Source organism: Vulpes vulpes, chromosome 6 (genome assembly GCF_048418805.1).
Source record: "Vulpes vulpes isolate BD-2025 chromosome 6, VulVul3, whole genome shotgun sequence".
Taxonomy (NCBI): Eukaryota; Metazoa; Chordata; class Mammalia; order Carnivora; family Canidae; genus Vulpes; species Vulpes vulpes.
The window spans coordinates 123,638,404-123,650,852 of NC_132785.1; the positions used below are offsets into that span (position 1 = coordinate 123,638,404).

The 12,449-nt window shown below is 37.9% G+C and overlaps 1 protein-coding gene across 5 annotated transcripts in view; it reads left to right on the forward strand.

Annotated features, from left to right (window-relative positions):
- VRK1 (VRK serine/threonine kinase 1) overlaps window positions 1-12,449 on the forward strand; it is a 108,482-nt gene that overhangs the window by 73,755 nt on the left and 22,278 nt on the right. For all 5 annotated transcript variants that reach the window (XM_026012552.2, XM_072762265.1, XM_026012551.2 and 2 more), the window contains exons 4-8: window positions 5,037-5,106; window positions 5,914-6,001; window positions 9,542-9,650; window positions 9,769-9,861; window positions 12,145-12,277. In XM_026012552.2, coding sequence (XP_025868337.1) covers window positions 5,037-5,106; window positions 5,914-6,001; window positions 9,542-9,650; window positions 9,769-9,861; window positions 12,145-12,277 — 493 coding nt within the window. The remainder of the gene's footprint in view (window positions 1-5,036; window positions 5,107-5,913; window positions 6,002-9,541; window positions 9,651-9,768; window positions 9,862-12,144; window positions 12,278-12,449) is intronic.

Genomic DNA, 12,449 nt, shown 5'->3' on the forward strand with positions numbered 1-12,449 from the left:
TCTCTTTGTGGACTAATTTTCCTCTTGAAATTAAAAAAAAAAAACCTCAGTTTGCTGCTCTATCAGAGGAAGGAAAGTTCTTAATATTAAATTGAGTTGTTCGTCTTTGATACAACAGATTAAAATCTACGGGTAAGACTAGTCTTCAGGTCTTTAAAAAGTTTCCATTGTGAGAGGAGAGCAAGTCCACTTATGACTTCTCATAATCTTGAGGTTCAAAAATGTGGTTCGCTGAGACCTCCTTGCAGCTGGCTGACCTATACCTCCCTCCCCACGTGTTGGATGGACAGCGCCAGGGCCGCATCTCACAGGCAGAGCTGCTAGGTCACCATGTCTGTCTTCTCTATGGCTGAGATTCTTCCAGCTGCGGTTTAGTTTAGAATTAAGATGCTCTTCTTTATTATGGGTCATTCTAAGTATTTCAGTTGTTAGTCACTGTAGCTTCATTTGTACTACCTGTTTTACTTAACAGAATTATGAAAAAAATGGGTAGGAACAGGCATTTCCTAACTGCTTAACATAAGGTAGTAAATTACTCTTTATTTCTAAGTTTAAAGCCCGTTGTTACCAAACCTAGTTTAGTGCTCTGCGTCTCTCCTGTCTCCTAATTTAGTTCTATTTCCATTGGCCTGTATTACTCCTTCTCTTTGTAATTAGGACAGTGATAAATATTCAGTCGATTTCTCTTTTGCATTTAATATCTTACTAACATTTTCAATGTGATAGTTGGTCTGTGATCCTGGAAGCACGCCATGAACAAATCAGAATTACTGACTTTCCCTTTCAACCCTCTCAGGGAGTGCCGAGTAGCTGCTGTTGCTCTTCCTTTCCCAGATCCTCCTCGTCCTCTCAGATGCGAATATCCTTCCTAGGCTACAGTTGCTTTTAATTTTGTGTTTCTCTCCTTAGCTGGATTTCAAGTTTTAGTGATAAGGACTTTCTTGTAAACCTGTTTTCTTTATGCAGTTTTTAGTTTTATTCTTCTGAAAAAGTTGTAGCCATAATTTCTCACCACCTTTTGATTTCTTGAGACCACTCACTTTCATCTCTGGTCTGTGTCTTTTCAAGTAGCATGATTTGCCTTCACTTGTGACATGCTGTAGCTCTGTCTACTAAAACTACTATTCTATAAGTCTTACTCTCAGAGCTTTGTAATACTAAAAATGGAGATGGTTCATCAAACACAAACCTGTAAAATCAGTATTAGATCTTCCAGTATGAAAATCAACTTTATGAACATTTGCCATTTAAAACATTAGGGGCTATTAATCATATTTTCAAGGTACAGGAACTACTCTTTGGGGAAATTTCATAAGTAATTACTAAAAAAAGCAAGATATGGGTATGCCGGTTGAGTGTCTTGCCTGTGGCTCAGGGCCTGATCCTGGGGTCCTGGGATCGAGTTCCACATTGGGCTCTCTCCACAGGGAGCCTGCTTTTCCCTTTGCCTATGTCTCTGCCTCTATCTCTAGTCTTTCAGGAATAAATAAGTTTTTAAAAAATTACAAAAAAATAAAAAGCAAGATACAAAACTACGTGTGGTATCAAAGTAATTTTATAAGTAATTTTATGAAATAACCACGTATGTGAAGAAAATATACCAAAATATTTCCAAAATCTAAAATAAGCACATACTTTACTTTTGGAGAAAAATCACTCCAGCAGATGTTATTTAAGAAATAATTGAAGGCTGGGGCACCTGAGTGGCTCAGTCAGTTAAATGTCTGCCTTTGGTTCAGGTCATGATTCCAGGGTCCTGGGATCGAGTCCCACATCTGGCTCCCTGCTCAGCGGGGAGTCTACTTCTGTCTCTCCCTCTGTGTGTGCTCTCTTTCTCTCAGATAGGTAAATCCTTAAAAAAATTTTTTTGAAGGCAAGTTTTTTATGAAATTAGACTTAACAGTGCAATGCTATATCAAATCAAAAAGTGATTCTCTATCGGGTTGTGCAGTATAATCAGAATCTCTGAGTGCAGAGCCTGGCTATTGGTATTTTTAGTAAAGCTCCCCAGGGGATTCTTTTGTGCCTCAGGGTTGAGAACCACTGGTAGAGTGTGGTGCACAAAGCACTTTAATTATTTTCAGTGGACTCACGCATGCTCATGTTTACCTTTGTGGATCGTTTCATTCAGTAGAGGCAGCAGGTATCCCGTGCTTGTGGTAGGGCTTCCGCCTCAGTGTGCAAGATTTGTCAGAAAATTTGGTTGCTGCTCATATGCATACCTACCTGCTCTATGAAAGAGCTTTGGATGGTTAGCCCACATGTTTCCTACATTTGGTCTTGAAATGAAGATAGGACAGATTTAAGATAGAGGTTTCGGTGCATACTAAATATATTCTCCCTCCTACCAAATGACCATGGTTTAGATTAGGGCCTTATCCTTACTGACTTAGGGGAGCAGCCTTGGAGTCGTGATGCTGGGGTCACCGGACATGGTAAACTTGTATTCTCTGCCTCTAGTTAACTGCAAGATACCGTGTTTTACCTCAGGAAAGATGATGTGCAGCGGGAAATGGGAAATTGGTACTAAGTTGGATTATGCAAGGAGAAAAAAAATACTCTTTTGTGTTATCTTGTTAACACAGTTGATAGTTTTCAGTGACCTACCCCCAGGCTGACCGACTGCAGTCCCGTCAGTGAGCTCAGAGCAGAACTGAGCGGGGAGGGGGGGTGGACTTTTGGGTCTTGTATCCTAACAGTTCTTTATATCGTGGTCACTTTACAGTATGAACGATCATAAAGCCTGTATTTCAAAGTTCCCTGGCAAGAAGTTTGCAGACTGATGTTTCATTTTCCTCACTGACTTTATGAGAAGTGACCTGAATTTTCAATTCATATATCATAATTTTTTGGTAGGAAGGGGAAACTTTATACAGCTTCATTTTTAAATGGCAGCCAGTTGCTTTTAGAGGGTGCCATTGAAATCTATCACATTTTAATTTTTTTTCTGTTGTCATCTTCATTTTGACACTTAGAAGTCTTAAAGAAACGTTTAGTGATATTCTAGTTAAAATGTCAGTCCCAATTTCTTTTCTAAATCTTGGCTATTATAGAGTTGGCAAAGTATTTTAGATTTGAAATATGTTAATAAAATTTTAGTTATGAGTTAAGGTATTTTCTTCCACAGAAATAGTGAGCTTTGGCCAGAGTGCAATGCCAAGGAAGTAGCTCCTTTATTTTGTTATAATGGAACCTTATTGGATTAGAAAAAGTATGAAATGAGCTCAAAGAGCCTTCATTGTAGTGAGGCTTTCATTATAATAGTCTGATTTATATAGGTTGATTTTTATTATTATAAGTTTAATAAATTATTGCCCAAAGGGAAGCTTGAAAATTAAAGTTGATATGACATAGGTTGAAAGGGAATGAATCAGAATTTTATACTGATGGTAATAAGCCAGGATTTGTCTTAGGAAAACCCCTTTCAAACCTGAATTATATTAATAAGCTATTCTAAAAGTTAGCCTTTGGAGAGTAACTTCACCAAAATTTCATCTCTTGAATTTCTACTTCTTCATTTCTCACACTGAGACTGCTACTTCTGCTGGAGGCCTAGCGGTGGGCTCTGACCACACACAGGTGTCTGTCTAGAGAGCGTTGATGCCAAAAAGGAGCCACAGGTTGTGGCAAAATTTGGGGTACTGAGTCTAAAAATTAGGGATTTGGACTCATACTTTGTATGTTGGTTAGTTTCTACTTCTTAAGAGGCAGTGAGATGCCAGACCTTGTGTACCATTCTGTTCTAATGCTGGGCTGACAAGTATACTTACCTGGAACAAGGCAAATTTATTTTCAAGTTCTGATCCACGTGTTAGTTACTTATGGTGCCTGTTTGTTGAGTGCTCATTCTTAACTAGGTACTGCCTGACTGTTTGCAGATTGGCTGACTAGTCTTCCTATAGGTGCTGTAAGTGGAGATTCCTGAAGCTAGTGGGCCTCATTGTCATTTTTTCTAATGCTCTGCTGACCCTGGAACTCCAGCTACACGGATGTTTTGTCCAAAATAACTTTCTTCCCATATTTCCTAAAGGAAAAGCAACCCTAAAATTTAGCTGGGAAATGTTAGCTTCCTAGTTTGAAGTTTTTACTGCTTTTCAGATTTTTTTCTCAGGTTCTCGATAAACAAGATAAAACAGAAATGATCAAACATGACCTAATAACCACTTTTGATTCAGATACAATTTACTATTTAAAAAACCCACAAAATTGTAAGATCTGTGTTACCCTTCCATATCTGTTTAACAAAGGCAAAATTCCCAACAGGCTGACATTTCTTGTTTGTCCATACCTTTTTGTGCATGTGTACCTCTTCACAAATCATCTTACCTGTTACTGCCCCTTAAAATGTAAAATGAACGTAGTTCAGTAAAGTTGGTGGAAAACAATTATTACTGAGCCCTGGTTTCCTCTTGACTTTGAATTATCATGTGGGATGTTGTAGGGCTTCTTAGTTTGAAAAAGGCAGGAATCAGTGTCAGCAAGAAAGGGATGCAGCTAAGTGGATAGTGCTTGCTTGCTCTGGAGTTCCAGAAGATTCCCTCTGTGACAAGATTGGTTTCTGCCGGTCCTGATCAACTAGATACAACTGCTTTGAGAAACAGGGAAAAGAGTTAGATTTTGACACTGATGGGTTAAGTTAGGTGTTAGAATTTTATTAGATCTCAGAAACCTCTGGTAGCCCCCTGCTGAGACAGTTCACATGGTTGCCAATCATTGCTTAAGAGAAAGCTTAATAAAGATGAAAACGAGTTTAAAGATTTTTCTTAAACTTCTGTGAAGACTGAGCCGTATATGTGATTTTGAGTGTTTTATCACTTACAGAAGTGGACCTTGAGAAAAATGTAAGACTCACAGACTCTTCTGAGAATATCTAAAACATTTCCAAAGAGTGTATGCCTTAAACATAGTTACAAACTTAAGTAATACAATTAATTATATTGGAAAAAAATACTGATGTTCATGCTTTTTGAAGTTTCATTGAAAATGACTCCATAATGTTAAGCACTGCTAGCACCAATTACCTCTCATGTTTTAAGGAACCCAGTGACAATGGACCTCTCTTTACTGAACTGAAGTTCTACCAGCGAGCAGCCAAACCAGAGCAAAGTAAGGAATACATATATACGTGTACAGTCTCAAAGTGACCACTGCTTGTGTGAACTCAGGACTAGAGCACTGGGTCTGATACTCTGATGCTTTGTTAGTTTTATTTTCTACTTCGTAAATAAATTTCATTTTGATGAGGTGTGTATGAAAGAATTCTGATATAAGATTTCACCTATATTAATATATAGAATAAAGTTAGTAAAGGATGTATGATTTAGGAAATATTGTTAAAAATTGAGAAGTAACCTAATTCATGCATAGGATTTAAGGATATCCATCCCAGTCTTTTTGAGACATTTTTCTAAAGTCTGGACAGCATAACCTGGGTGGAGGGGGATTTTGTAATTGATGAATTAGAACAGACTACTGGGAAGAGAGCAGGACCTCTTCAAGCCACTCTCCCTCGAGCTTCATTTCCTGATTGACAACCTTTAGAAATGAGGTAAACAACTTCTAGGTTGGGTAAAAATTAAGTCTTTCTGGAGAAGCAAGTAACCATTTACATCATTAGAGCTAGTAACTGCCACTAGAGTTACTGTGGTTGGATTTTCTTTTTTTAAAATGCCTTTCAGATTTTTCATTTTAAAGACAGTGTTTAGAGCAGGGTAACACAATTTTGTGGGTTAATAAAAATGCTTTGATTGTAAGGTACTTGTTATTTGTTATTATAACATGTTCCCTTTTTTATGAAAAAAAGATGAAATCTTATTGCATGTATAAGTACATTCTACTCTTAACAATTTAAAAAATGAAAAAGATTTATTTAAAACAAAAGTGAAATCACAAGCATGTGTTTTTAACTTGTAGTTCAGAAGTGGATTCGTACCCATAAACTGAAGTACCTGGGTGTCCCTAAGTACTGGGGGTCTGGTCTACATGATAAAAATGGAAAGAGGTAAAACTATGCATGTATTGTTTTTCTTCTCCCTGTTGAGCATTCACCATTTACTGTTGACTGAGTACCTGCAGTACTGCTGGGCCTTCATCTGGGCTACATGGCATGCACTTGACAGAGATGAACAAGTCATTATTTAGAGTCTGGAGGACTTGTGCAAAAGCACTAGCAACTGACTGGAACCCAGCTGATGAGTAGGAACAAAGCAAATGCACCTTGCATTTATTTCTCTTACAAATAAGGAAGGAAGCATGCTCCATATCGTTGATGTGAAAGGGAGCCCTTCAGGCTTCAATTTGGTGTTTCATATTATATATATATGATCTACCCATAGCATCGTCCCCCTCTTTATGACGTTTCAGTCTAGCTGATGAGAAGAAACAAACATATATGAAACAATTAAAACCACTAAGTGCTGCTAAATTGTGTAACTCCAAATTGTTCATGTTTTAGGAGTTCCGAGATTGGAGAGAGAACATAGTTGGCACAGCTGAGTTGGAGAAAACCTCCCATACTTTAAAATGATTGATGTTTTAAAAATACTTGAATGAATGACTGGAACTTCTTGGAATAAGGCTGGTAGCTATATGAAGAGTAGATTTAGTCTGGCTCTTGGGGGTGTATTGGGTGCTTTCAGCTGCAGGTAAAGGAAAAATGACTCAGCTCTCTGGAGTGATCATCACGGACCTTGCTTCCTTTATCACGCCCTTTTGCCCTCTTCTTGGCTTTGTGCTGTATTAATTCTCTGTTATGTGGTCCCAAGGTGGCTAGCTGCCCTATTTCTAGGCATCACATGCAAACACAGCAGCCCACAGCAGTAGAAGGTATTGCTTGTTGTGTGTTTCATTTTCCTGCAAGGGAACCTCCCTTCCTCTCGTGTTTTCTTGGTTGGGGTTGTATCAGTGCTCATTCTTAAACTAGTCACTGGCAAAGGCTGAGCGATCACAGTGATTGGCATGGCGGAGCACGTGGCCACGTGGAAGAGGACAGAATGCCTGAACCCAGTTGGTGCTTTGTTGAAAAGGATGGAGAGGAGAGGTAGTTGTCAGGTAGGCAGACAGTGCTGTCTTTTACTTGGAAGTTCTTATCGTGGGATCTGTGTATCCCTCAGCAAGTGTGTGAACTTCCTGAAATAATGGCGTTTTGTTATATAAGGTTTTGCTGGGACGATTCTCTATAGTTCTCATGGAAATTTTGGAGAAATAGTATAGAGCAAGGAGTAATTATGAATAGAGCAAGGGTTCTAGAGCCATATTGTTGGGTTTCAAACCTGTGTTTTGCTTCTTAAAATGTATGTGACTAAGTAAGTTACTCCTTTTGCCTTGATTTCCTTGTCTGTGAAATTGAGTAACAGCTACCCACTTAATAAGGAGGATGAAACAAAAGCTATTAGAATATATGTAAAATATTGTGTTAACTTTTACTTTCAAGGGGATTTTAATCCCTTAAATGTTCAGAACTACTGATTTAGAAAACCATTGGAGAGCAGGATAGCATCTCAGGTGGGAGAGTAATATGAATGCAGGGCCAGGGTAGGATTTTGGCCTGTTGTGTGGCACTCAGCATCACTCTTTCACCAGGAACAGGGTGTGCATTTGGAAGGGAGAAGGGGCCTGAGGCTGGTAATGGAGACTGGGGTGAGGAGAGGAGAGCCCTGTGGAAGCATGGAAATCTTCACCACCTTCTTTTGTAAGAATGCTTCTCCCACTGAATAGTAAAATGAAAGTTATTTCTAGGTAATTCCTCCAAGGGAAAGCCATCAATGTCTGCTTTCCTGGGGACTTAGATAAAATGGCACAAATGATGGGAAAATCAGTTGATGTGTATAATTTGAAACAGACGATTAGGGGATTATTTACAGTAGTGGTGAAGTGGTCTATGAATAAAAACAAAGATGTACTCAGTGTGATGTTTTAATAGATCTCGTGATGATTTAAGCAATTGTGTTTTAGCCCTCTTTTAGACTGTTAGCAGAGGTTGTATTTTCGTTACCCCTGTATTATATTATACTAATTACATCACTTATCATAAAAACAAATGTGTATGTGTGTCCTTTTGTCCTCCCTCCAAAATCAAGTTGTACAAATGAAATCAGAAGTCAGAATTATTGTTCCTTCTTTATGATGATAGAGATCGTGGTGTACTGGAAAATCTTGCACGAATGAATGCATTTTGCTCTAATTGTATGACTTTGGACAAAGCATTTTATGTGTATACACATTAATTTATTTATTAAAAGATGTTTAGATAAGAGGATCTCTCATTCCCTTCCACTTCAAAAATGAATAGAATTCTGATTTTTTGTCATGTTGTCTTTTAATGTTAGCTTTCCTTCCCTGTTGAACTTGTCATATGGTATTTGTTGTAGGCTTCACAGATTAAAATAAGTGGGATTTTTGTGTACCACTGACGTTTATTTATTTGGATATGTGAAAAAGAATGACGCCATCACTTCCTGGAAGGCAAATTACCAATCATCAGTTTTATTCTGCTGTAAAATGGGGTGAATAGGAGCCTCTACCTCATGAGGGTGATGTGAGGTTGACATGCACTAGTACATGTGAAGTAGACCAAGGCTTCAGTGAGTGATAGGTGTGGTTTTGATGATCATCATTAATCTTATCCTCATTGGAAGATACATTGTGAGTGTAGTATTGGTTTTTACGATTTTTCAGAGTGATTTAACCAGGCAAATCAGAATCTGGAAAACTTGGTAAAGATAAAAGTCATCCTTAGAGCAGCATAAGGTGAACTGTGTTACTGGACTGAGGTGTTGCTGTTTGGGCACACACAGAAGTGTCACGGTTGTCGAGGGTTAGAATTCAAGTGCCAGAAAAGACCTCCGTAGACATGAGGCCCCACGCTCTCATTTGACACCGGGGGAATCAGGGCTCAAAGAAGTGATGTGAGTCAGCCAAGGTGACCTAGTGGGTTTGTGGCAAAATCAAAAATCTGCACATTTCCCCAGGATATTTGTTTTCCCCTAACTCTTGTCCTTTGAGTATTTAACATACAGCCCTTTTATACCATTTAAACAATTTCATTGAATTCAGCTATTATTATAGCATCTTTGGTATCTTGATTTTAATAAAATGTTAATACTGCTAAAATGTGCCCCCAAAATAGAGAAAAACGGTCACAGACAACAAGCTAATATCCAGAAACATGAATTGACTTCGGCGGGAAGAAAATCCGTGATACTGGTCTTACTCATATTGTCTTATCTTTCCTGTGAATGAATCAGCTGGAGTCAGTCTGTGGGCTAATTACCTTATATTGACGGGTGTCTCAGGAAACTACCTGGCTGCCACCAGGAGAAGGCCCTCAGGCAGGACAGGGAAGTATTCCCAACTCTGAGATTTCTAGTTGGGAAAAATGGTTTCAAATGTTTGTCTTTCTTTCTTCCTTTCTTCTTTCTTCCTTTTTCCTTCTGCTTTCTTACTAACATGGACTTGAAAAAAATGACTGTGAGAGTAGTCCCTGCAAAGTAGGTTACCCAAGTTCTGTTTTGTTTCATTGACTTTTCTTGTTTGTCTTTAGTTACAGGTTTATGATAATGGATCGCTTTGGGAGTGACCTTCAGAAAATATATGAAGCAAATGCCAGAAGGTTTTCTCGGAAAACTGTCTTGCAGCTAAGCTTGAGAATTGTATGTGAGCTACATTCCTCTTGTTTTAATCCAGCGAAGGCGAGTTGCATTGAAGCTCGGTCCTCTGCTGGCTGGTGTTAGGTACTGCATTAATTTATTCTATATGATGCTTTCATAGCTGGATATTCTGGAATATATTCACGAGCATGAGTACGTACACGGAGATATCAAGGCCTCAAATCTGCTTCTGAGCTACAAGAATCCTGACCAGGTAGCTTTGTTAAGTTTAATTTCTACTAGTTAAAAGCTGTTGTTTGAAAACAAATATGGTTGCTTTGAACTTTTGAACCTGTGCAGAAGTTTTACTTTTTGGAGTCGATATGGTAATAATAATATTTCTTCTTGACACTTTTATCTAGTTAACATTCTACATTTTTGATGCGATTTGTTGGCACTTTATCAAGTTGGCTATTTTGCCCTAAATAATATTCAGAAGAAGTGCTTGTGATACAAAATGAATTTCAAATAGCTATTTGGGGGTGGAAGTTTAAAATTATATAGTGCACCGATGAATTATGTTTGCCTGTCTGCTTTGTCATTTTTTTATTTCCTTTGTTCAAGAAATCCATCAAATGTAAGTGTTCTATTACTTGGAAAATTTGGTCTTTAACATGTTGATTATTCAAATCAATTGGTTTACAGAAATATCTTAGCTGTCTAAATTTGTATACCCTTAGTGTTTAGAATTCAAATGTGCATTTTTTTTTTTAGTTTATTACATTCACTTTGTAATTTTTACTTTTTAAGGAAAAGAGAAAAGCTAATGTTATTATATCTCTATTTGGATCAGTGTAGTCAGAATAGAAGGGTTTATACAATGTTCTTGAAGCTGTACCACAATTTTGGTTAAAGTAAGGTTTGATGTAGGCGCTCCTGGTAGGGCCACTGAAGGAAATCAGTTCCATATGTGTTCTTGCATCTTATTGATGGTGTGTAAGAAGGGACTGTTAGGTATTTGAAGTGTGTTTATGTTGACACTCCACTTTATTCTTTTTTCTCAAACCAATCTTTGACTTCCTCTTGCTTAGTTTCCACTTGTCCCTTCACCTTCCCTTTATTGTCCACCTGGCATTGTCCCCCCAGCCCCATCTCTGTCACAGTGGCTGTCAGGGGTCTCTCCGTGCACAACAAAGGAAAGTTGGTATACTTGTAGAATGCTCATGGAGAAGTCTTAAAGGCACTCGCAGGATCCCCAGACATCTTGTGTTAGATGTTTTTAAAAAGGTTAAAAGCAAGCAAGCAAACAAACAACATAGCTGAGGATTCCATTAAGCATAAGGATTCCATTAATTGAGGCGAACTGGACTTGTACAATGTAATAAATAAAAATACCATTGATTTCAGTTTGCTATTAACCAAAATATGCTGCCTTTTGTTTATAGGAAAATATTTTTGCATCTCTGTTATCCTTCAGGCATATGCTTTGGATGGGATTATTTTTCTAGTGTTAGATGTGTGTGTTAGATCTGTCCCTATATTTTTACTTCAGTTTCCTCTTGTGATCACATGCATACATTTGTGAGACAGTTACCCAGAATTAGAGATGTGATATGTGGCTATGGATTAGAAGAAAGCCAAATTTACTAGCTTTTATGCTCATCAAACCCACACATACATGGCCACAGATATGTGCTTTGTAGTATTAAAATTTAGTTTTAAATATGAAACTTTATTATATAATATTTAAATTATGTATTATATAATATATCTCATATATTATAGATAAAAGTCATCTAAAGGTTCTTCAGATCATTATTGTAATCTGAAATACTTTTATGAAATGAACTGATAATTAGAATATTTTGTAAGTGAAGGAGCAGAGGAATAGAAGATAATGTATCATGTATCATCTACACCAGTAGTCTTATATTTGGTGTGGGGCAGTTGTAACAAATATTGATGGTTTCCTCTGTGCCCAATTATTCTGTTTTAGACCCTGCAAGAAAAAGTACAAGATTTATAATCTTTGCTCAAGTTAGCAGACAGGATTAATTACAAGTATAACATACTTATTTTAAAAAGTATATAAAGTCAGGCGATAGTGTCTGGACTTCAGTGACATGATCACTCAACATTTTTCTTGAAATAAGTCCTTCAGAATTAGGGCACCGTGGTGGCGAAGTCCATTAAGTGTTCTGACTCCTGGTTTTGGCTCAGGTCATGATCTTAGGGCCCTAGATCAAGCCCTGTGTTGCACTGTGCACTCAGCATGGAGTCTGCTTGAGACTCTCTCCCTCTGCCCCTCCCCACCTGTGTACGCACATGCTCTCTCTCTCTAAAAATAAATAAATAAATCTTTAAAAACAAAAAAAAAGTCTTTCAGAATTCAGTATTTGCTATGTTAGCATATTGGATCTCACTTGTTGGGGGATACAGTGGTGTGGCCTTGCAGATGAATCCACCTTTATATGATAGTATTTTATCTCTGGGCCATAAAGGATTATATGTACAATCATTTTGGCTTTGATTTTACCTTGTGCTTGGACATTTATAGGTGTACTTGGTAGATTACGGCCTTGCTTACCGGTATTGCCCAGAAGGAATTCATAAAGAATATAAGGAAGACCCCAAAAGATGTCATGATGGCACAATTGAATTCACCAGCATTGATGCACACAATGGTGTGGGTATGTCAGATTCCTCCCTGGTTCTTAATCTTCTACAAATAAACAAGCTGATAAATAAATAAGAATTGCAGAGGCAAGGTAAGGCCAGGGAGGGATCCGGGGAAGAGGTTAGACTCTTCCAGCCCTGTAATCGGCCACCTTGTCTTTCCCTGTGGTCCCCTTCTGTCCTTCA